This window comes from Ctenopharyngodon idella, chromosome 2 (genome assembly GCF_019924925.1).
Source record: "Ctenopharyngodon idella isolate HZGC_01 chromosome 2, HZGC01, whole genome shotgun sequence".
Classification (NCBI taxonomy): domain Eukaryota; kingdom Metazoa; phylum Chordata; class Actinopteri; order Cypriniformes; family Xenocyprididae; genus Ctenopharyngodon; species Ctenopharyngodon idella.
Window position 1 is genome coordinate 1198161 of NC_067221.1, and position 24305 is coordinate 1222465.

A 24305-nucleotide genomic window follows, 5' to 3' on the forward strand; every position below is an offset into this window, starting at 1 on the left:
ATTGAGGTCCTCTGTCAGAGACAATGTCTTCAGGCATACCGTAGTATCTGAATACGTGGTTAAACATGAGTTCAGTGGTCTGCATAGCAGTGGGTAGTCCAGTTAGGGGGATCATTTGCACAGACTTGGAGAATCTGTCCACAATGACGAGGATGCAGGTACAATTGTTGGACCTTCTGACGTCGGATGCCATGTTCGGCCACCAGAAGCATTCCTTCAGCAACGAGAGGGTTTCATTGACCCCCGGGTGGCCAGTGCTTAGTGACGTGTGGGCAGTGTGGATGAGTGGAGTGCGCCGTGCTCTGGTGGTGTATTGCAAGCCTGGTGGACAACCCGACAGAGTGTTGGCGGAGGCATTGGAGGAGGGCATGGTCTCCTCAGACCAGGAGATAGGGCTGACGATGAGGGTTTCAGGAAGGATGGATTCTGGTTCTTCGGGTCTCTCCTCTGGAGCGTGCAAATGAGACAGGGCATCGGCTTTGACGTTCTTGACACCGGGACGGTAGGAGATTGTGAAATTAAAACAGGTGAAGAACAACGCCCAGCGTGCTTGTCTGGGGTTTAGCCTCTTTGCTGCTCGAAGATACTCAAGGTTTTTATGGTCGGTGAGTACGAGGAAGGGGTGTTTGGCTCCATCCAGCCAATGCCTCCACTCTTCTAGGGCCAGCTTGATGCCGAGTAGCTCCCTGTTGCCGATGTCGTAGTTGACCTCCGCCGGGTTGAGCTTGCGGGAGAAGGCGGCGCATGGATGGAGTCTACTTGGTGTCCCCTGCTGCTGACATAACACCGCTCCAACTCCGGTGGAGGCGTCCACTTCCACAACGAAGGGCAGGTCCTCCTTCAGGCGTTTCAGGACCTCCGCAACGTGGTGGCGATGAGGAGTAGCTCCGGGAGTAGATGAGGATATCATCGATGTACACCAAGACAAACTTGTGGAGGAACTCCCGGAGCACTTTGTGGATGAAGTCCTGGAATACGGAGGGGGTGTTGACCAGGCCATATGGCATAACGAGGTACTCGTAGTGGCCGGTGGGTGTCACGAAGGCGGTCTTCCACTCGTCCCCCTCACATATCCGGATGAGGTTGTAGGCGCTGCGGAGGTCCAACTTGGTGAAGACAGTGGCACCATGGAGATGTTCCAGGGCAGCTGGGACGAGAGGAAGGGGGTAACGGAATTTAACTGTGATGTTGTTTAGTGCTCTGTAGTTGATGCAAGGCCGCAAGCCTCCATCCTTTTTTGCCACAAAGAAGAAACTCGAAGCAGCAGGGGAAGCAGATGGGCGGATGTAACCTTGCGCCAAGGCCTCTTTGATGTATTCCTCCATGGCCTTCTCCTCCGGGATGGACAGGGGATAGATCTTACCCCTGGGCACTGACTCACCCGGAAGCAGGTCGATTGCGCAGTCCCATGGCCGGTGTGGAGGCAGCTTGGAAGCTCGCTGAGGGCAGAAGACGTCGCTGAAGGGGGCGTAACACGGTGGTACGTCCACAGAGCGTTTCTCGATGGGGCTCTCGATGGACGTGGCACAGACAGAGAGGTGTTCAGGACGAGGAGACGGAGGAACTGGGAGCTCCGAGAAACAGCTGGAGAAACGTGTCACCCCACTTCAGGATCTCGCCGGTCTTCCAGGAGATGACTGGGTTGTGCTGCTCCAACCAGGGACGCCCTAGTATCACGTCAGCGGTGGATTTCTCCAGAACCAGCAGATGTAATTGCTCCACATGGAGGATTCCCACTTGCAACTGGATGGGCGCGACGCACCAACGTACAGATTTCCTGCTGAGAGGCTTTCCGGTCACTGAGTGGATCTGGTAGGTAGATGGCGTGGCCGTGGTCTTGAGCTTGAGTTGACGGCAGAGGGCGCCGGAGATGAAGTTGCCTGCTGACCCAGAATCAAGGAGTGCGACCACTGGAAGGGAAATGTCAGCAGCAGTAAGGTTTACAACAGTGGTGAGTGGTTTCATCTTATTTATTAAGGGAATGATGGCACTCACCATGGGACGAGGAGGACGGATTGGGCATGTGGAGATAACATGCCCAGGAGAAGTACAGTAAATGCACAGATTCTGAGTCAGCCGCCTCTGCTGTTCAGAAGCAGTGAGCCGGGAGTTTTCCAAGAGCATGGGTTCGTGGGCTTGTTCTGAAGGGCTGACAGATTCTGGTCGGCGGGGAGCAATGTTAAACAGTGGCTGGCCCTGGTGTTCTTCGAGACACGACTGCATATGAGTGGCGAAGCGGATGGAGAGTTGGATAAACCGTTCGAGCCCGATGGAATCCTCGTATGCAGCGAGACGTAACCGCACTTGAGGGTCCAGACCTTGACGGTAGGTGGTTATCAGAGCCTGTTCGTTCCAGCCATTTGAAGATGCTAGCGTTCTGAATTGCAAAGCATAATCATTTACAGACATTGAGCCCCGTTTCAAATTATACAGTTTCTCACCAATGGAAGAGCCGGTGGCAGGTTTTCCGAAGACCTCCCGGAAATGAGCGATGAAGCCAGAGTAGGCTTTGCCTTGTAACTGTGAAATTATGAACGCTACCTTGGATGTATCGGTGGGATAATAGTGCGGTTGCATCTACAGGACCAGCGCACATTGCAGGAGGAATCCGCTGCAATCCTCCACCGATCCAGAGTAGGGCGCTGGTTTGGCCATGGGACTGGCGTGCATGGGCGGTGAAGGAGTGGTGGTTGTGTTGACGGACGTGATCGCTGGTGGAGGTGAAGGAGGGTTGACGGTGAGTGCTCGGCGCAAAGCGTCAACGAGCTCTTGAAATGGATCAGGATGACTCATGCTGTTGTCTTACGGTGTTGGTCCGGTCTTCAAGTTACAGTACAGAAGGGATGGAGACTGAAGATGGCAGAGATGGTAGTATATTAGACAAACAGCAGAGTAAACAGATGTGCAGGTGAGTATTAAGTGACTTGGCAGGTGAATGGTGAGATGAGGATGAATCATACTGTCCTTTTGTGTTGAATAGGTGAGGATCCTGGAAGACGGTGGAGAATGAACGACGGTGGAGAATGAACGACGGTGGAGAATGAACGACGCTGGAGAATGAACGACGCTGGAGACTGGAGACACTCACACACAGACTGGGAACACGAGGAGAGACTTGAAGACGCTGGAGACAGGTAAGTAGATCACTGGGAGTCCTTGAGGTAAGCATGTAGGTATGTCTAGATGCGAACGAGACCGGACAGTGACTGAGTGTGTGTGAGTGTCTTAAGTACTGGTGGTGATGAGCGTGCTGATGAGGTGCAGGTGCGTGTGATCAGTACTCGGGAGATGGAGTGCGCTGTGATTGGTGGGTGTTGGAGCCTGGCGTGTCTGTGACAAGTGTGCTTTAATGTTTAAGCAGGAAATGTGTTTTGAAATGTTTTTTATTTTGGTTTTTATTTATTACAAAAAGGCATAAAGTCACACTTGTGGTGTTCATGGTCAAAAATGACCGGCCTACAAAAACAGCTTATAAATCACTTGTTACGCTATTTTATTACCAAATATTGGATTCTATCTTTTTGTCAACTTGTTTTCTTTAAATTAGGACAGGTTTTGTATTAATTTTTGAAACTGATTGATCCCTCAGCCGTTGTATTAGAAACACTCACAGCATTAACATTCGCAACATTAAGGAAACTAGGGTGAGCCAGGAGAAACTATGCTTTTTATTTATTTTATTTTACAAAGGTAAAAGGTTTTGTTGTTATTGAGAGTGTACACAAATAAAAGTAGACTATTTGTAGGGCTGCAACTAACGATTTTTTTGATAATCGATCAGTTGGCCGATTTTTTTGGCCGAAAAACACAAACTCAGTGTTAACCAACAGGCAAGATAAATGTTCAGCAGGAACACACACATTCACTCTGGACACAATCACCTCTTACTGTCATTTCTTTATCCTGTAAATAGGCTAAAAGAAACGTCTTACATTTATATTCAATTACGTGTTGTTATCCCTTTACAGTCACTACTCTCATAAAATACTTGAATGATATGTTGATTTTTAAATCTAAATTTAACTTTAAACAACAGATATTCCAGCAAAATGAATATTTTTGCACTGAATATTAATAGTCTCCCTCTCTACCGTGTTCCGTCTGTCTGACGCGGGTGCACGCGCCGGCGCTCATTCAGTAAAGTTTGAAGTTTAACACAGACTGTCAGGACGAGCCTTTATGCAAAATAGAAATGCTCATGTGAATTTGTATCATTTACAGATAAGGATATAACCGTATAATGAACGTTTTGCACTGAGGACGGACATGCATCTGTCAAAGCCATTACGCTAATGCATTAGCTTGAAGCTTAAAATAAAGAATTCTCATGTTTTGATCAGCTTTGATCTTGTACCTTTCCTGCAGCTGCTCAATCTGTTTCCTCCACTATTTTTAAATGCATTTTTATCCATAGAAATGCGTTATTCAGTGCTGTAATTTGATGCAACTGGCAGAAGTTCTTTGCCCAGTGGGCAGAGCCAACTAATCGATGATGAGAATTGTTGTCAATGAGTTTCATTATTGATTTTATCGAATAGTTATTGCAGCCCTAACCATTTGTAGTTTATAATGATGTCTTGCACTAATCTGTACCGCCAAAAATGACAGACTAGGCCTATTTTAATAACATAATTTTCTAATATTTTTTAAATTTCACCTTTGTTGATTATGAAAAGTGAATAGCATGACTAAGGTAGGCTCATAAGATGCGCAATATGTCGGGAGACATGCAGCGGATCAGACATGGGTTGACGACTTCATTAAGTTTTGTTTTGTAGTAAGCCTTTTTACTACAATTTCGTTTTGTATAAATTGTATCTTAATTTTAATAAATGTTTCATCAACCAATTGCCTGGATTTAATGAATAGGAAGAAAACCAAGAACGTCGGTGTGGAATGAATTGAAATGCATAAACGAACCCACCATGTTTCCGCGGCCTTTGAATAAGGCTGAAGCAATACGTCTTTCTGTTTTTATTAAATTTCTTAAATAAATGTCTTAATTACTTAATTGACAAGATATTAACCTGTGAAAGTTAGGAAAGACATCTGTGTGTTTATAGTGCAGCTGTTTTTTCAATCTATCACTTATTTGAAGAGTTTCTAAGCTCTGGAAGAAAACCATTGATCTCCCTCTACAGGAACTGAAATAATTATTGACCCATGATCAAACTGTCTTAGTCAAATATTTAAAGCTTGATGTCACGTTTTAATTGTGTGTTTAATTGTGTGTTTAATTGTATTACTTTACATTGTTGTGGCTCTGTGTGACGCTGAGAAAAACTGCTCTGACTCAAACAAGTGAGGAAATATTATTATCAGCTACAGTAACATCACAATTAAAAGTAATGTAATATTATAAATAAATGAACAATACTCACGTCAGTGTGTTGAGTCGACAGTGTTTATCCTGCAGTAGAGCAGCGATCTGATTCACTCGTGTGTCTCCTAGTTCATGTTCACTCAGATTCAGCTCTCTCAGGAGTAACGGGTTTTTACCCACAATTCCATTCACATACTGACAGGCTTCATCTGCAGCAGGACTCAAAAACCTGCAGAAGAGACAATTCAGTTCTCAACTAAATGTCTATTGCATTACAAAAATGATTGATAAGACAAGCTCTAGTTAGTTATTTAGATGTAACTCTTTTCTTTAAACATTTAAATACACAAACATATAAATACTTGATAACAAAGTGTAATAGAGTTATTTAAAAGAAATTAGTCAGTCCTAAAGCAAACTCATAAGAACAGAAACGTCCCACAGAGCAGAAGGGCAAAAGCTCACTAGATCATGATTTTCAGTATGAATACAGAGTGTGAAATTAAGGCCTCAAGATCTTTCTGGCTTTTAAGCAGGAGGAGTGAGAAACATCAGCAGAGAAAACTGCATGTTTGTGAACATCTGGAGACTCAGAGACCTGCTGTAGAGATACAGTGAATCTGGGCTTGATGGAAAACAATTTGACTGAAAGGTTATCAAGAGTTTTTAATGAGAAGTGTGCACAAAAACAAAATTGTGCATGTTAATTGTCAAGGTATACCATACTCCAGAATAGCAGCACATACACTGACCCATAATGTCTATTTGACCTGTAGCTTGAACCACAACTAAACTGTGTTGACGGTTATCATCATCATGACAGAACCCACAGCATCTGATCTGATCTTGATCATTTTGATGCAACAAATTCTCCAGATTATTGTATAACTAAAATAATATATTTGTTATGAATATTTAGCCTGCATATAACTAATTTTGTTAATTATTTCATCCCGTCTCACCTCAGTGTCTTCAGTTGACAGTTTGGATCCTGTAGTAAATCATCGAGCTCCTTCACTCCTGATTGTCCAGGATCATTTCCTGTGAGATCCAGCTCTATCAGGTGTGAAGGGTTTGATCTCAGAGCTGAAGCCAGAGCTTTATAACCTTCTTCTGTTACACTGCAGTTAGAGAGTCTAGAACAGGAATGAAAACATTCAGCTGATTAATCAGTTCAACCTCAACAATATAAATCCTTAAAGTCAATTTTATTTTGTTCTTTGTACAAATGTATTGAAAGTTTGATAAAACTGACAACTGAATATGGAGGCAAACTAATGACACAGAGAACTTTAATATGTTAGACATCAACATCACTTTCAAGGTTTCAATTATCTAAAACTGTACAGGTGTGAAAGTCTTTGATCTGAATGATCCACAACAAACAACCTGAAAATGGCCGAAAAATGAGAAACTAAAGTTTGGGAATGGACTAATTAAAGTCCAGACTTCAACTCAGACTCATTGTGAGATATTGAGAATAAAGTGTTTTAGTTTAAACTGTTGAAGTGATTTTCAGCATTTTGATTCTTGTATGTGAATGTTACTGACCTCAATCTCTCCAGTTTACAGTGTGAATCCTTCAGTACGTCACATAAGTGCTTCACTCCTGTGTTTCCTAGATTATTCCAGCTCAGGTTCAGCTCTCTCAGGTGTGACGGGTTTGATTTCAGAGCTGAAGTCAGGATGACACACTGTTCCTCTGTAATACTGCATCTATTCAGACTGAAGACAGAAAGAGAAAAGACAATGACTCAGATCTATGATGATCAACTAACATGTTTAGCTTCGTCCAGCAGACTTTTGCTGACAAATAAACAGGGATATCCAGGAGCAAAAACATAGAGAAAGACTACACATTGTTCATTTAAACATACTACTGACACTGTAACAATACAAAGGTTGAAATCGTCGATCTATTTATGTTAGTTTACACATTCATTTCATATCATCTTTAAGGTTCTTTCGTGTCAATGTCACTCTTGGTTTGATCACTGGGACAAATGTGTTTATGTCAGTTGTTTTCAGACACATTGTCTACTCTCTAACACTTTTCAATAAGCTTTCATTTGTTAACATGAACTACATTAGTTAACATGAACCAATGATGGACAATACTAGAACAGCATTTAATAACCTTAATGTAAGTTTCAACATTTACTAATACATTTTTAAATACAAAAGTTTTCTGTTAACATTAGTTAATCCACTGTGAACTAACATGAATAAACTATGAACAACGGTATTTTCATTAACTAAAATTAACAAAGATTAGTAAATACAGTAACAAATGTATTGATCATGGTTAGTTCATGTTCATTAATACATTAACTAATGTTAACAAATGAACCTTCTTGTGAAGTGTTACCGGTTCAGTTTAGTTTATGTTTTCATGTCTGTAATTTAGTATAATTCTCACAGTCTTGCTCCTCATGTGATCTTGTCATGTTGATTGTTTCTTTGTTTCATGTATCATGTTTTCATTGGTTCATTGTGTTCAGGTGTTTCTGGTTTATTAGTGTCTGTGTGTATATATAGCCCTCATGTTACCATTGTCTTTTGTCTGGTTTTGTTCCCTGTAACTGCAGGGGCGTTTCCTCCGAGGAGGTAAGGGAGGCATTGCCTCCTCAAAAAAAAAAAAATAGGATGAGAAAATAATCCATATTACAAAAATAAAACAACACAAATCTTACAGAATGTGACAATAAAAAGTGTACAAATCACTCGTTTTTGTAAAGGAACACTGTCCAACAGTGACACCTGCAGGTAAAGTTACAGAGGGAGTCCGCGTCTCTGTGCCTCCCTTCCCCTCATAGAAAATCAATAGACCCCCTAAAGCGTGCGGTGGGTTTTGTGGGGGGTAATAGAAAATGAATGGGGGAAAGTCACATGAGAGGAGGCAATGGCTACATCACGCTATGATTGGATATGATCGGTTATGATTGGATATGATTGGTTTGTGTGATAAATCCCGCCTTTTGTTTACATGCGCGTTCCACGTGTCAGTCTGAATGAACAAAATGATGGCGTCAATGGAAAGACTGATTAAAAAGTAAGTAAACAGAATCAAACTCGAAAAGACCTGAAAACATGATGACTGCAGGGGGTTTTAGTGATCAATCAGCTTGGTGAAATTAAAGATCTTCCTGTCTGTGACAGAGAGTTTACCGAGCATGACTGATGATCCGAAATAAGTTGACTATTAAAAAGAACAGCTGAAAAAAAAAATCAAGTCACAAATAAAATATATTGTTTAACCCTCTATGGTACAGTGTTGCCTCCAGACAGTAGTCTATTTTAGTTTGTTTTTTAATAAAATTAGACTTTTAAATGAACTTTTAAAAAATAAATACATTAACCCTCATGTTGTGTTTTGACCCGAAGAGAATTTTCCCGTACCCGAAAATGCTAGTTAATATTATCGCATTGGACTAACTTTTTTTTTTAAAGTTTTTTTCCCCCCACATTGTAACACTTGTGGTCAAATTGCTTATAAATCTCTAATTATGCTACATTATCACTAAATATTGGATTCAATCTTTTTGTCAGCTTGTTTTCTTTCAATTCGAACAGGTTTTGTGTTTATTTTTGGAATTGATCGATCATAGGCCTTATTTATTTGATCTCATGTACCTCAGTTTTTGAGTGAAAAGAAAGTGTTTTTTGTGGATAATTTTGTCAATTTTACAAAAAATATGGAAAAAAATGGCATTGTTTATCACACTAGTGTGCTTTAATGTTTAAGCAGGAAATGTTTTGAAATGTATTTATTTTGGGTTTTTTTTTTTTTATTACAAAAAGGCATAAAATCACACTTGTGGTGTTCCTGGTCAAAAATGACCGGCCTACAAAAACAGCTTATAAATCACTTGTTACACTATTTTATCACCAAATATTGCGATTCAATCTTTTTGTCAACTTGTTTTCTTTAAATTAGGACAGGTTTTGTATTTATTTTTGAAACTGATTGATCGTAGGCCTCATTGATCTGAGCTTATATTGGTCAAAAATGACCGCCCATTGAAAATGAATGGGGGAGTCAAAAATCAGAGAAACGATTAGTGTTCAGGAGCGTGTTCATCATGTTCATGTTCACATACATATATATATATATATATACACATATATATATATATATATATATATATATATATATACATATATATATATATATATATATATATATGTGGGCGAGCAAAAATAAAGGTCTCGGACCTCTGCATACAATACTCATGTATCCGCGCACATACACACATTCATGTACACAAACAAACTATTTTGAGTATTACAGGCTTTCTTTTGCACAGAGATGAACTTTATCCTCAAATCAGTGAGGCTCAGATCAGTGAGGCCTACGATCAATCAGTTTCAAAAATAAACACAAAACCTGTCCTAATTTAAAGGAAACAAGTTGACAAAAAGATTGAATCCAATATTTGGTAATAAAACAGCCTAACAAGTGATTTATAAGTCATTTTTCTGCAGGCTGGTTATTTTTGACCAGGAACACCACAAACCATTTCCAAATTTCCTGTTTAAACATTAAAGCACACTAGTGTGATAAACAGCGCAATTTTTTTATATTTTATGCAAAATTGACAGAATTATCCACAGAAAACACTTTTTTCACTCAAAAACTGAGGTACATAAGCTTAGATAAATAAGACCTACCATCGATCAGTTCCAAAAATAAATATAAAACCTGTCCTAATTGAAAGAAAACAAGCCGATTAAAAAGATTGAATTCAATATTTAGTGATAAGGTAGCATAACAAGAGATTTATAAGCAACTTTTTGCAGGTCGGTCATTTTTTCCATCACAGACTGGGAACACCACGAGTGTGATAGGGTTTTCAACACAGCTTAAGAGTTAAAGAAGGAATGAAAATGTTGATTGATATTGTTATAATGTCCAATTTTAACCAGGAAAACACACCACAAATAATTTTTTCCTCATTGATATCATATTGCGTACTATAGAGGGTTAAATTGTTACTGCCTTTAGTTATTATTTTGGAATAAATGTAAAAATGCCTAAAACACTAACTTGATGAGATTCACTTGGTTTTAATAAATAGAACATTAATTACATTGTTAATGTAAAAATAGAAAATAGAATTGTATTTGGTTTCTTTTGTCTTTTTTGATGTAATGTAATGTTGATTTAACGAGGAAAATGTAAATTCATGTCGTTACTTGTTACATTTGATTTACAAAAAATAAAAAAATACATAAAACCTAAGGTGGTTGTTTGCCTCCTCATTCAGAACATCACTGTACACCACTGTGTAACTGCTGTTGGTGACAGTGGAGTAACTACAGGCAGGGGGGGCCCTGCCCACATCACAAGCGCCCCTGGTGACAAAGTGACTATATTAATATAAATATTCATATAAATATAAATAATACAATATAATTAGTGCCGGGATTCTTCACAGCAGTGAATAAATATGTAAATTTGCGTGCTTTGCTTCTGTGCTGTAATGGTCTAGTTGTAGAACTTTTAGCAAGCGTTTCTGAGGTTCTGGGTTCTAATCCGCCCTCGTATCGGGGTTTATTTTCTCATTAAAACCAAAGGTGTTCATCAGTGATTGTTTATCAAGAGCAAGGACACGTTTGTGTGCATTTTGTTTTGTGCTTTTACCAGAACGAAGCACTCGATCGTCTGTGTGAAGACTGCTCATTGTGCACGAGTGCCAAGAGAACTCATAACAGCGACAACGAGCACTCGCCATGATTTCAAAAACAACACATTCCAGCGACAGATCGCCTCTTATTTAACACAGACCAATGAGTTTCTTATCGAATGGAGATGTTTCTTTCTTCTAGGTACATCGGTGTGTGACGCGACATGTTGCAAGAAGTAGGGTCGTGGGGACACGTCCCACCCGCAAATTACGGCTATACAATAGTACTTTGAGGAAACTTAAAAATATTCCTCAGAATGAGTAGTTGTTACAGTAGGACCAGCCAGGAGACAGGAGATAGGTTAACAGGTAGTTTATTGATTGGTGGATGTTGGAGCCTGGTGTGTCTGTGACAGTAGTTTTGTTTTATTTGTTATATGTCATTTCCACGAGTTTCCAAAAGAGAGGAAAAATATTGAAAGATTGCTTATGTTGGTCAGAAGAGAGAAATGTGTCAAATTTTCCATCACTCCCTCAGCCGTTGTATTAGAAACACTCGCAGCATTAAGGAAAATAGGCTGAGCCAGGAGTAACTATTCATCTCTTTAGTTTCATACAGATTACATTGCAGGAGAATATTTGTTTTAAATGTGACATTTCAAGCTTTCTTTAGATGTATGTTTCATGTTTGTGTGATAATTATTTGATGACTTTCAGTTCATTTTTGAGAAGTTTCAGAAAGATTCTCATAGATACGACAGCTGAAAGTGCACCCTGTTTTTTTATTTATTTTATTTTACAAAGGTACAAGGTTTTGTTGTTATTGAGAGTGTACACAAATAAAAGTAGACCATCTGTAGGGCTGCAACTAACGATTATTTTGATAATCGATCAGTTGGCCGATTTTTTTTTTTTTTTTGATTAAAAAAAACAAAAAAAACAACAAAAAAAACCCCACTATTGAGCATCTTGCCCAATGTGTTTCAAATGTGCCAATTGAATGCTGTGAGAACGTACAGTGCTTAATTTATTAGACTACCTGTCATAATAAAGAGAGAACATAAATATTTTAGGCTGTTTAACACCAAAAATGTTATTGCCATTTATTAGGCAAATAACAAACCGAAACAACAAAATAGTCATTATTCACACATAATATCCAAAAAAATAACAGTCTCTGTTGTTATTGACTGTAATTGGGCATCTGAAAAAAAACAACAACTATAAACTTCACTTTTTATAACAACAATAATTATATTGTAGCATTAGAAATACTGCTGTGACTAAAGAGCTTACACATACTGGTGGATTAACCATTACAGAAACATGAAAAATGATTTTAGTAATCACCAATACTGATAGTTTAGGACAGCTGTGGCACAAACCATACATTGGGTGGCAGAGGTCTAATAAATTTGTTAAGCACTGTACAGTGAATATAGTGTAGGCTAAATCTCTACATTAAAAATGAAGATAGTAATAAAAATAAAAGAAAAACACAAACTCAGTGTTAACCAACAGGCAAGATAAATGTTCAGCAGGAACACACACATTCACTCTGGACACAATCACCTCTTACTGTCATTTCTTTATCCTGTAAATACGCTATAAGAAACGTCTACATTTATATTCAATGACATGTTGTTATCCCTTTACAGTCACTACTCTCATAAAATACTTGAATGATATGTTGATTTTTAAATCTAAATTTAATTTTAAACAACAGATATTCCAGCAAAATGAATATTTTTGCACTGAATATTAATAGTCTCCCTCTCTACCGTGTTCCGTCTGTCTGACGCGGGTGCACGCGCCGGCACTCATTCAGTAAAGTTTGAAGTTTAACGCAGACTGTCAGGACGAGCCTTTATGCAAAATAGAAATGCTCGTGTGAATTTGTATCATTTACAGATAAGGATATAACCATAGAATAAACGTTTTGCACTGAGGACGCACATGCATCTGTCAAAGCCATTACGCTAATGCATTAGCTTAAAGCTTAAAATAAAGAATTCTCATGTTTTGATCAGCTTTGATCTCGTACCTTTCCTGCAGCTGCTCAATCTGTTTCCTCCACTATTTTTAAAAGCATTTTTATCCATAGAAATGCGTTATTCAGTGCTGTAATTTGATGCAACTGGCAGAAGTTCTGTGCACGGTGGGCAGACCCAACTAATCGATAATGAGAATCGTTGTCAATGAGTTTCATTATTGATTTTATCGAATAGTTATTGCAGCCCTAACCATTTGTAGTTTATAATGATGTCTTGCACTAATCTGTATCGCCAAAAATGACGGACTAGGCCTATTTTAATAATATAATACACTAATATTTTTTAAATTTCACCTTTGTTGATTATGAAAAGTGAATAGCATGACTAAGGTAGGCTCATAAGATGCGCAATATGTTGGGAGACATGCAGCGGGTCAGACATGGGTTGACTACTTCATTAAGTTTTGTTTTGTAGTAAGCCTTTTTACTACAATTTCATTTTGTATAAATTGTATCTTAATTTTAATAAATGTTTCATCAACCAATTGCCTGGATTTAATGAATAGGAAGAAAACCAAGAACGTCGGTGTGGAATGAATTGAAATGCGTAACAAACGAACCCACCATGTTTCCGCGGCCTTTGAATAAGGCTGAAGCAATACGTCTTTCTGTTTTTATTGAATTTCTTAAATAAATGTCTTAATTACTTAATTGACAAGATATTGTTACAAAGAAACCTTAATACACACCAGCAATCAGTAAACATGATCACATTCAGCAGTCATGTTCAATATATGAACACTTATATTTAAATGTGCAGTTGTGGCCTAATGGTTAGAGAGTCAGACTTTTAACCTGAAGGTCATGAGTTTGAGTCTCACTATTGACAGGAAATGTAAGTGTGGGGAGTGAATGAACAGCGCTCTCTTCCACTCTCATTACCCACAACTGAGGAGCCCTTGAGTAAGACACTGAGCCCCCAGTCACTCCCCGGGCGCCGCAGCAGAAACGGCTGCCCACTGCTCTGGTGTGTGTTCACTGCTATGGGTGAAATGAAGAGCACAAATTCCGAGTATGGGACACCAAAATTGGCCACACGTCACTTTCACTTCACTTTAATTTACACAGAACTAACCTGTGAAAAGTAGGAAAGACATTTGTGTGTTTATAGTGCAGCTGTTTTTTCAATCTATCACTTATTTGAAGAGTTTCTAAGCTCTGGAAGAAAACAATTGATCTCCCTCTACAGGAACTGAAATAATCATTGACACATGATCAAACTGTCTTAGTCAAATATTTAAAGCTTGATGTCACGTTTTAATTGTGTTTAATTGCCTGTTTAGTTGTATTACCTTACATTGTTGTGGCTCTGTGTGACGCTGAGAAAAACTGCTCTGACTCAAACAAGTGAGGAAATATTATCAGCTACAGTAACATTACAATGAAAAGTAATGTAATATTATAAATAAATGAACAATACTCACGTCAGTGTGTTGAGTCGACAGTGTTTATCCTGCAGTAGAGCAGCGATCTGATTCACTCGTGTGTCTCCTAGTTCATGTTCACTCAGATTCAGCTCTCTCAGGAGTAACGGGTTTTTACCCACAATTCCACTCACATACTGACAGGCTTCATCTGCAGCAGGACTCAAAAACCTGCAGAAGAGACAATTCAGTTCTCAACTAAATGTCTGTTGCATTACAAAAATGATTGATAAGACAAGCTCTAGTTAGTTATTTAGATTTAACTCTTTTCTTTAAACATTTAAATACACAAACATATAAATACTTGAAAACAAAGTGTAATAGAGTTATTTAAAAGAAATTAGTCAGTCTTAAAGCAAACTCATAAGAACAGAAACGTCCCACAGAGCAGAAGGACAAAAGCTCACTAGATCATGATTTTCAGTATGAATACAGAGTGTGAAATTAAGGCCTCGAGATCTTTCTGGCTTTTAAGCAGGAGGAGTGAGAAACATCAGCAGAGAAAAACTGGCTTGTGAAACTGCATGTTTGTGAACATCTGGAGACTCATAGACCTGCTGTAGAGATACAGTGAATCTGGGCTTGATGGAAAACAACTGTGTTCAGAAAACAATTTGACTGAAAGGTTATCAAGAGTTTTTAATGAGAAGTGTGCACAAAAACAAAATTGTGCATGTTAATTGTCAAGGTATACCATACTCCAGAATAGCAGCACATACACTGACCCATAATGTCTATTTGACCTGTAGCTTGAACCACAACTAAACTGTGTTGACGGTTATCATCATCATGACAGAACCCACAGCATCTGGTCTGATCTTGATCATTTTGATGCAACAAATTCTCCAGCTTATTCTATATCTAAAATAATATATTTGTTATGAATATCTAGCCGGCATATAACTAACTTTGTATTAATTCATCCCGTCTCACCTCAGTGTCTTCAGTTGACAGTTTGGATCCTGTAGTAAATCATCGAGCTCCTTCACTCCTGATTGTCCAGGATCATTTCCTGTGAGATCCAGCTCTATCAGGTGTGAAGGGTTTGATCTCAGAGCTGAAGCCAGAGCTTTATAACCTTCTTCTGTTACACTGCAGTTAGAGAGTCTAGAACAGGAATGAAAACATTCAGCTGATTAATCAGTTAAACCTGAACAATGTAAATCCTTAAAGTCAATTTTATTTTGTTCTTTGAACAAATGTATTAAAAAAAGATAGTTGCGAACACTGACAACTGAATATGGAGGCAAACAAAAGACACAGAGAACTGTAATATGTTAGACATCAACATCACTTTCAAGGTTTCAATTATCTAAAACTGTACAGGTGTGAAAGTCTTTGATCTGAATGATCCACAACAAACAACCTGAGAATGGCCGAAAAATAAGGAACTAAAGTTTGGGAATGGACTAATTAAAGTCCAGACTTCAACTCAGACTCATTGTGAGATATTGAGAATAAAGTGTTTTAGTTTAAACTGTTGAAGTGATTTTCAGCATTTTGATTCTTGTATGTGAATGTTACTGACCTCAATCTCTCCAGTTTACAGTGTGAATCCTTCAGTACGTCACATAGGTGCTTCACTCCTGTGTTTCCTAGATTATTCCAGCTCAGGTTCAGCTCTCTCAGGTGTGACGGGTTTGATTTCAGAGCTGAAGTCAGGATGACACACTGTTTCTCTATAATACTGCATCTATTCAGACTGAAGACAGAAAGAGAAAAGACAATGACTCAGATCTATGATGATCAACTAACATGTTTAGCTTCATCCAGCAGACTTTTGCTGACAAATAAACAGGGATATCCAGGAGCAAAAACATGGAGAAAGACTACACATTGTTCATTTAAATATACTACTGACACTGTAACAATACAAAGGCTGAAATCGTCGATCTATTTATGTTAGTTTACACATTCATTTCATATCTTTAAGGTTCTTTCGTGTCAATGTCACTCTTGGTTTGATCACTGGGACAAATGTGTTTATGTCGGTTGTTTTCAGACACATTGTCTACTCTCTAACACTTTACAATAAGCTTTCATTTGTTAACATGAACTACATTAGTTAACATGAACCAATGATGGACAATACTAGAACAGCATTTAATAACCTTAATGTAAGTTTCAACATTTACTAAAACAGTTTTAAATACAAAAGTTTTCTGTTAACATTAGTTAATCCACTGTGAACTAACATGAATAAACTATGAACAACTGTATTTTCATTAACTAACATTAACGAAGATTAGTAAATACAGTAACAAATGTATTGATCATGGTTAGTTCATGTTCATTAATACATTAACTAATGTTAACTAATAGACTTTTAAATGAACTTTTAAAAAAGAAATACATTAACCCTCATGTTGTGTTTTGACCCGCAGAGGATTTTCCCGTACCCGAAAATGCTAGTTAATATTATCACATTGGACTAAAATTTACTGACTTTATTCACCCAGAGTCTAACAACTTCCTAAATTTTTTTTATAATTTTTGTAATTTTTTTTTTTTTAAGTTTTTTTCCCCCCACATTGTAACACTTGTGGTCAAATTGCTTATAAATCTCTAATTATGCTGCATTATCAATAAATATTGGATTCAATCTTTTTGTCAGCTTGTTTTCTTTTAATTCGAACAGGTTTTGTGTTTATTTTTGGAATTGATCGATCGTAGGCTTTATTTATTTGACCTCATGTACCTCAGTTTTTGAGTGAAAAAAAGTGTTTTTTGTGGATAATTTTGTCAATTTTACAAAAAATATGGAAAAAAATGGCATTGTTTATCACACTAGTGTGCTTTAATGTTTAAGCAGGAAATGTTTTGAAATGTTTTTATTTATTTATTTATTTTTATTACAAAAAGGCATAAAGTTACACTTGTGGTGTTCCTGGTCAAAAATGACCGGCCTACAAAAACAGCTTATAAATCACTTTGAAACTGATTGATTGTAGGCCTCATTGATCTGAGCTTATATTGGTCAAAAATGACCGCCCACTGAAAATGAACGGGGGAGTCGAAAATCAGAGAAACGATTAGTGTTCAGGAGCGTGTTCATCATGTTCATGTTCACATATATATATATATATATATATGTGGGCGAGCAAAAATAAAGGTCTCGGACCTCTGCATGTGTGGATACATGAATACTCATGTATCCGCGCACATACACACATTCATGTACACAAACAAACTATTTTGAGTATTACAGGCTTTCTTTTGCACAGAGATGAACTTTATCCTCAAATCAGTGAGGCTCAGATCAGTGAGGCCTACGATCAATCAGTTTCAAAAATAAACACAAAACCTGTCCTAATTTAAAGGAAACAAGTTGACAAAAAGATTGAATCCAATATTTGGTAATAAAACAGCCTAACAAGTGATTTATAAGTCATTTTTCTGCAGGCTGGTTATTTTTGACCAGGAACACCACAAACCATTTCCAAATTTCCTGTTTAAACATTAAAGCACACTAGTGTGATAAACAGCGCAATTTTTTTATATTTTATGCAAAATTGACAGAATTATCCACAGAAAACACTTTTTTCACTCAAAAACTGAGGTACATAAGCTTAGATAAATAAGACCTACCATCGATCAGTTCCAAAAATAAATATAAAACCTGTCCTAATTGAAAGAAAACAAGCCGATTAAAAAGATTGAATTCAATATTTAGTGATAAGGTAGCATAACAAGAGATTTATAAGCAACTTTTTGCAGGTCGGTCATTTTTTCCATCACAGACTGGGAACACCACGAGTGTGATAGGGTTTTCAACACAGCTTAAGAGTTAAAGAAGGAATGAAAATGTTGATTGATATTGTTATAATGTCCAATTTTAACCAGGAAAACACACCACAAATAATTTTTTCCTCATTGATATCATATTGCGTACTATAGAGGGTTAAATTGTTACTGCCTTTAGTTATTATTTTGGAATAAATGTAAAAATGCCTAAAACACTAACTTGATGAGATTCACTTGGTTTTAATAAATAGAACATTAATTACATTGTTAATGTAAAAATAGAAAATAGAATTGTATTTGGTTTCTTTTGTCTTTTTTGATGTAATGTAATGTTGATTTAACGAGGAAAATGTAAATTCATGTCGTTACTTGTTACATTTGATTTACAAAAAATAAAAAAATACATAAAACCTAAGGTGGTTGTTTGCCTCCTCATTCAGAACATCACTGTACACCACTGTGTAACTGCTGTTGGTGACAGTGGAGTAACTACAGGCAGGGGGGGCCCTGCCCACATCACAAGCGCCCCTGGTGACAAAGTGACTATATTAATATAAATATTCATATAAATATAAATAATACAATATAATTAGTGCCGGGATTCTTCACAGCAGTGAATAAATATGTAAATTTGCGTGCTTTGCTTCTGTGCTGTAATGGTCTAGTTGTAGAACTTTTAGCAAGCGTTTCTGAGGTTCTGGGTTCTAATCCGCCCTCGTATCGGGGGTTTATTTTCTCATTAAAACCAAAGGTGTTCATCAGTGATTGTTTATCAAGAGCAAGGACACGTTTGTGTGCATTTTGTTTTGTGCTTTTACCAGAACGAAGCGCTCGATCGTCTGTGTGAAGACTGCTCATTGTGCACGAGTGCCAAGAGAACTCATAACAGCGACAACGAGCACTCGCCATGATTTCAAAAACAACACATTCCAGCGACAGATCGCCTCTTATTTAACACAGACCAATGAGTTTCTTATCGAATGGAGATGTTTCTTTCTTCTAGGTACATCTGTGTGTGACGCGACATGTTGCAAGAAGTAGGGTCGTGGGGACACGTCCCACCCGCAAATTACGGCTATACAATAGTACTTTGAGGAAACTTAAAAATATTCCTCAGAATGAGTAGTTGTTACAGTAGGACCAGCCAGGAGACAGGAGATAGGTTAACAGGTAGTTTATTGATTGGTGGATGTTGGAGCCTGGTGTGTCTGTGACAGTAGTTTTGTTTTATTTGTTATATGTCATTTCCACGAGTTTCCAAAAGAGAGGAAAAATATTGAAAGATTGCTTATGTTGGTCAGAAGAGAGAAATGTGTCAAATTTTCCGTCACTCCCTCAGCCGTTGTATTAGAAACACTCGCAGCATTAAGGAAAATAGGCTGAGCCAGGAGTAACTATGCATCTCTTTAGTTTCATACAGATTACATTGCAGGAGAATATTTGTTTTAAATGTGACATTTCAAGCTTTCTTTAGATGTATGTTTCATGTTTGTGTGATAATTATTTGATGACTTTCAGTTCATTTTTGAGAAGTTTCAGAAAGATTCTCATAGATACGACAGCTGAAAGTGCACCCTGTTTTTTTATTTATTTTATTTTACAAAGGTACAAGGTTTTGTTGTTATTGAGAGTGTACACAAATAAAAGTAGACCATCTGTAGGGCTGCAACTAACGATTATTTTGATAATTGATCAGTTGGCCGATTTTTTTTTTTTTTTTGATTAAAAAAAAAAAAAAAAAAAAAAACCACTATTGAGCATCTTGCCCAATGTGTTTCAAATGTGCCAATTGAATGCTGTGAGAACGTACAGTGCTTAATTTATTAGACTACCTGTCATAATAAAGAGAGAACATAAATATTTTAGGCTGTTTAACACCAAAAATGTTATTGCCATTTATTAGGCAAATAACAAACCGAAACAACAAAATAGTCATTATTCACACATAATATCCAAAAAAATAACAGTCTCTGTTGTTATTGACTGTAATTGGGCATCTGAAAAAAACAACAACTATAAACTTCACTTTTTATAACAACAATAATTATATTGTAGCATTAGAAATACTGCTGTGACTAAAGAGCTTACACATACTGGTGGATTAACCATTACAGAAACATAAAAAATGATTTTAGTAATCACCAATACTGATAGTTTAGGACAGCTGTGGCACAAACCTTACATTGGGTGGCAGAGGTCTAATAAATTTGTTAAGTACTGTACAGTGAATATAGTGTAGGCTAAATCTCTACATTAAAAATGAAGATAGTAATATAATTAATAAAGAAAAACACAAACTCAGTGTTAACCAACAGGCAAGATAAATGTTCAGCAGGAACACACACATTCACTCTGGACACAATCACCTCTTACTGTCATTTCTTTATCCTGTAAATACGCTATAAGAAACGTCTACATTTATATTCAATGACATGTTGTTATCCCTTTACAGTCACTACTCTCATAAAATACTTGAATGATATGTTGATTTTTAAATCTAAATTTAATTTTAAACAACAGATATTCCAGCAAAATGAATATTTTTGCACTGAATATTAATAGTCTCCCTCTCTACCGTGTTCCGTCTGTCTGACGCGGGTGCACGCGCCGGCACTCATTCAGTAAAGTTTGAAGTTTAACGCAGACTGTCAGGACGAGCCTTTATGCAAAATAGAAATGCTCGTGTGAATTTGTATCATTTACAGATAAGGATATAACCATAGAATAAACGTTTTGCACTGAGGACGCACATGCATCTGTCAAAGCCATTACGCTAATGCATTAGCTTGAAGCTTAAAATAAAGAATTCTCATGTTTTGATCAGCTTTGATCTCGTACCTTTCCTGCAGCTGCTCAATCTGTTTCCTCCACTATTTTTAAAAGCATTTTTATCCATAGAAATGTTTTATTCAGTGCTGTAATTTGAAGTAACTGGCAGAAGTTCTGTGCAAGGTGGGCAGACCCAACTAATCGATAATGAGAATCATTCTCAAAGATTTTCATTATCAATTACTATCAGTTTTATCGAATAGTTATTGCAGCCCTAACCATTTGTAGTTTTTAATGATGTCACTAATCTGTATCACAAAAAATGACGGACTAGGCCTATTTTAATAATATACTAATATTTTTTAAATTTCACCTTTGTTGATTATGAAAAGTGAATAGCATGACTAAGGTAGGCTCATAAGATGCGCAATATGTCGGGAGACAAGCAGCGGGTCAGACATGGGTTTGACGACTTCATTAAGTTTTGTTTTGTAGTAAGCCTTTTTACAATTTTTTTAATAAATGTTTCATCAACCAATTGCCCGGATTTAATGAATAGGAAGAAAACCAAGAACGTCGGTGTGGAATGAATTGAAATGCGTAACAAACGAACCCACCATGTTTCCGCGGCCTTTGAATAAGGCTGAAGTAATAAGTCTTTCTGTTTTTATTGAATTTCTAAAATAAATATCTTAATTACTTAATTTACAAGATATTGTTACAAAGAAACCTTAATACACACCAGCAATCAGTAAACATGATCATATTTAGCAGTCATGTTCAATATATGAACACATATTTAAACGTGCAGTTGTGGCCTAATGGTTAGAGAGTCAGACTTGTAACCTGAAGGTCATGAGTTTGAGTCTCACTATCGACAGGAAATGTAGGTGTGGGGAGTGAATGAACAGCGCTCTCTTCCACTCTCATTACCCACAACTGAGGAGCCCTTGAGTAAGACACTGAGCCCCCAGTCACTCCCCGGGCGCCGCAGCAGAAACGGCTGCCCACTGCTCTGGTGTGTGTTCACTGCTATGGGTGAAATGAAGAGCACAAATTCCGAGTATGGGACACCAAAATTGGCCACACGTCACTTTCACTTCACTTTAATTTACACAGAACTAACCTGTGAAAAGTAGGAAAGACATCTGTGTGTTTATAGTGCAACTGTTTTTTTTTTAAATCTATCACTTATTTGAAGAGTTTCTAAGATCTGGAAGAAAACAACTGATCTCCCTCTACAGGAACTGAAATAATTATTGACCCATGATCAAACTGTCTTAGTCAAATATTTAAAGCTTGATGTCACGTTTTAATTGTGTGTTTAATTGCCTGTTTAATTGTATTACTTTACATTGTTGTGGCTCTGTGTGATGCTGAGAAAAACTGCTCTGACTCAAACAAGTGAGGAAATATTATTATCAGCTACAGTAACATTACAATTAAAAGCAATGTAATATTATAAATAAATGAACAATATTTACGTCAGTGTGTTGAGTCGACAGTGTTTATCCTGCAGTAGAGCAGCGATCTGATTCACTCGTGTGTCTCCTAGTTCATGTTCACTCAGATTCAGCTCTCTCAGGAGTAACAGGTTTTTACCCACAATTCCACTCACATACTGACAGGCTTCATCTGCAGCAGGACTCAAAAACCTGCAGAAGAGACAATTCAGTTCTCAACTAAATGTCTGTTGCATTACAAAAATGATTGATAAGACAAGCTCTAGTTAGTTATTTAGATGTAACTCTTTTCTTTAAACATTTAAATACACAAATAAATATATAAATACTTGAAAACAAAGTGTAATAGAGTTATTTAAAAGAAACTAGAGCGACACTCAGTCCTAAAGCAAACTCATTAGAACCAAAATATCCCACAGAGCAGAAGGGCAAAAGCTCACTAGATCATGATTTTCAGTATGAATACAGAGTGTGAAATTAAGGCCTCGAGATCTTTTAAAGGGGTGATGAACTGAGAAATCAAATTTTCCTTGAGCTTTTGACATCTAAGAGGTCATCATACTATAAGATTATCCTGTAAGTTTCAGAACTGAAAACTTCCTTGTTAGTCCAATAAAAGCTTTTATTGACACCAGACCCAACAAACGACTTTTTCAAAGTGGGGATCTAAAGGCAGAAACACACCAAGCCGACGGTCGGCCGTCGGGCAGTTTTTGTTCGTCGGCCGACTAAGTTTTCTCAGTGCGTTCCGCACCATCAGTCCTTCAGGCCATATGATCATTCCGATTGGCTGTTCAGCTACTGCCACCTGCTGGTACGGAAAGCCATTTCATATTACGCAGGCGCAGAACAGACGTGCTAACTGGCCGTCGGCTGTCGAGCGCCGGGTTGGTGTGTCAGTGCATCTTTGGACCCAAACGCTGCCGACGTGAGCCAACCCCGCAGTCTGCTTTCATCGCCACTAGTTCATCGGTGTCGGCTTGGTGTGTTCCTGCCTTATGACGTCAAAGGGCAACAAGCACCCCCTCTGCAGAAGATCAACGCCTACTTCATCACTGCCTGTTTAGCCCCACCTACATGTAATAGGTAAATAACATAGGCCTATGTGGTGCTAAACCAGATCGAGCTACCAAGCAATAAACATGCCGTTGAGGATTACAAAATATTGTGCAGTGCCTGGACTCAACAGTAATGCAACATGTCAGTAACTGTGTTAATTCTAATGCTTGATCTGATATTAATGATTCATGTACAGTCAGATGTTCTTTGTCTGTGTGTCAGTAAATCAAACCCGTGACTAAATGTCAAATTGCGTTGTTTCTCTTAGTAGGATGAAAATAATCTGGTATTTAAACTGTGATTAAATTATATAAAGAAAGCGATCAAAGAAAGCTCCCTTTGTAATCGTTGGAGCAGCGCACGCTGAAGCTGTCAATCAAGTAGCGCAAGTTTATCAGGACGCGCAAAACTCCTGTTTTATTCGACGAATCTCTTAATTATATCACGTTCGCGTTGTTAGTTACGATGAAAGTATTTGTTAGGGTGCAGAAATTGAGTTTCAATGACGAGATCACTGCTTTCATGTTCTCAACAACATGTCTGTGATCAGCTACAGTGTTAATTTCTGCAACTTTTAATGCCATGATCTCAATATAATGCAACAGATATAAATGTAATGCAACACTTTTCACAATTAGTTAACCTTGAGAGCTGTAATAGTAAAAATGTGCTAAAAGAGAGTAATACTTGGCTATTTCAAATGCAAAGATGTTAGCCAATCACAGCAGTGGGGGTTAACACTTAAGTCTCACAGCAGACACACCCCTTAAAACAGAGTGTTCAAATCAGAGGGCTAAAATCAGGGTAGGAAAAATGCCTTTTATTTCTAAATTATCACAATTT

The 24305-nt window shown here is 37.7% G+C and overlaps 1 protein-coding gene across 1 annotated transcript in view; it reads right to left on the bottom strand.

Annotated features, from left to right (window-relative positions):
* LOC127504736 (NACHT, LRR and PYD domains-containing protein 12-like) overlaps positions 1 to 24305 on the bottom strand; it is a 595457-nt gene that overhangs the window by 503332 nt on the left and 67820 nt on the right. The window contains exons 19-25 of the mRNA XM_051879684.1: positions 22425 to 22595; positions 15956 to 16129; positions 15361 to 15534; positions 14428 to 14598; positions 6875 to 7048; positions 6286 to 6459; positions 5382 to 5552 (exon numbers count right to left, since the gene is read on the bottom strand). Of these exons, the coding sequence (XP_051735644.1) occupies positions 5382 to 5552; positions 6286 to 6459; positions 6875 to 7048; positions 14428 to 14598; positions 15361 to 15534; positions 15956 to 16129; positions 22425 to 22595 (1209 nt within the window). The remainder of the gene's footprint in view (positions 1 to 5381; positions 5553 to 6285; positions 6460 to 6874; positions 7049 to 14427; positions 14599 to 15360; positions 15535 to 15955; positions 16130 to 22424; positions 22596 to 24305) is intronic.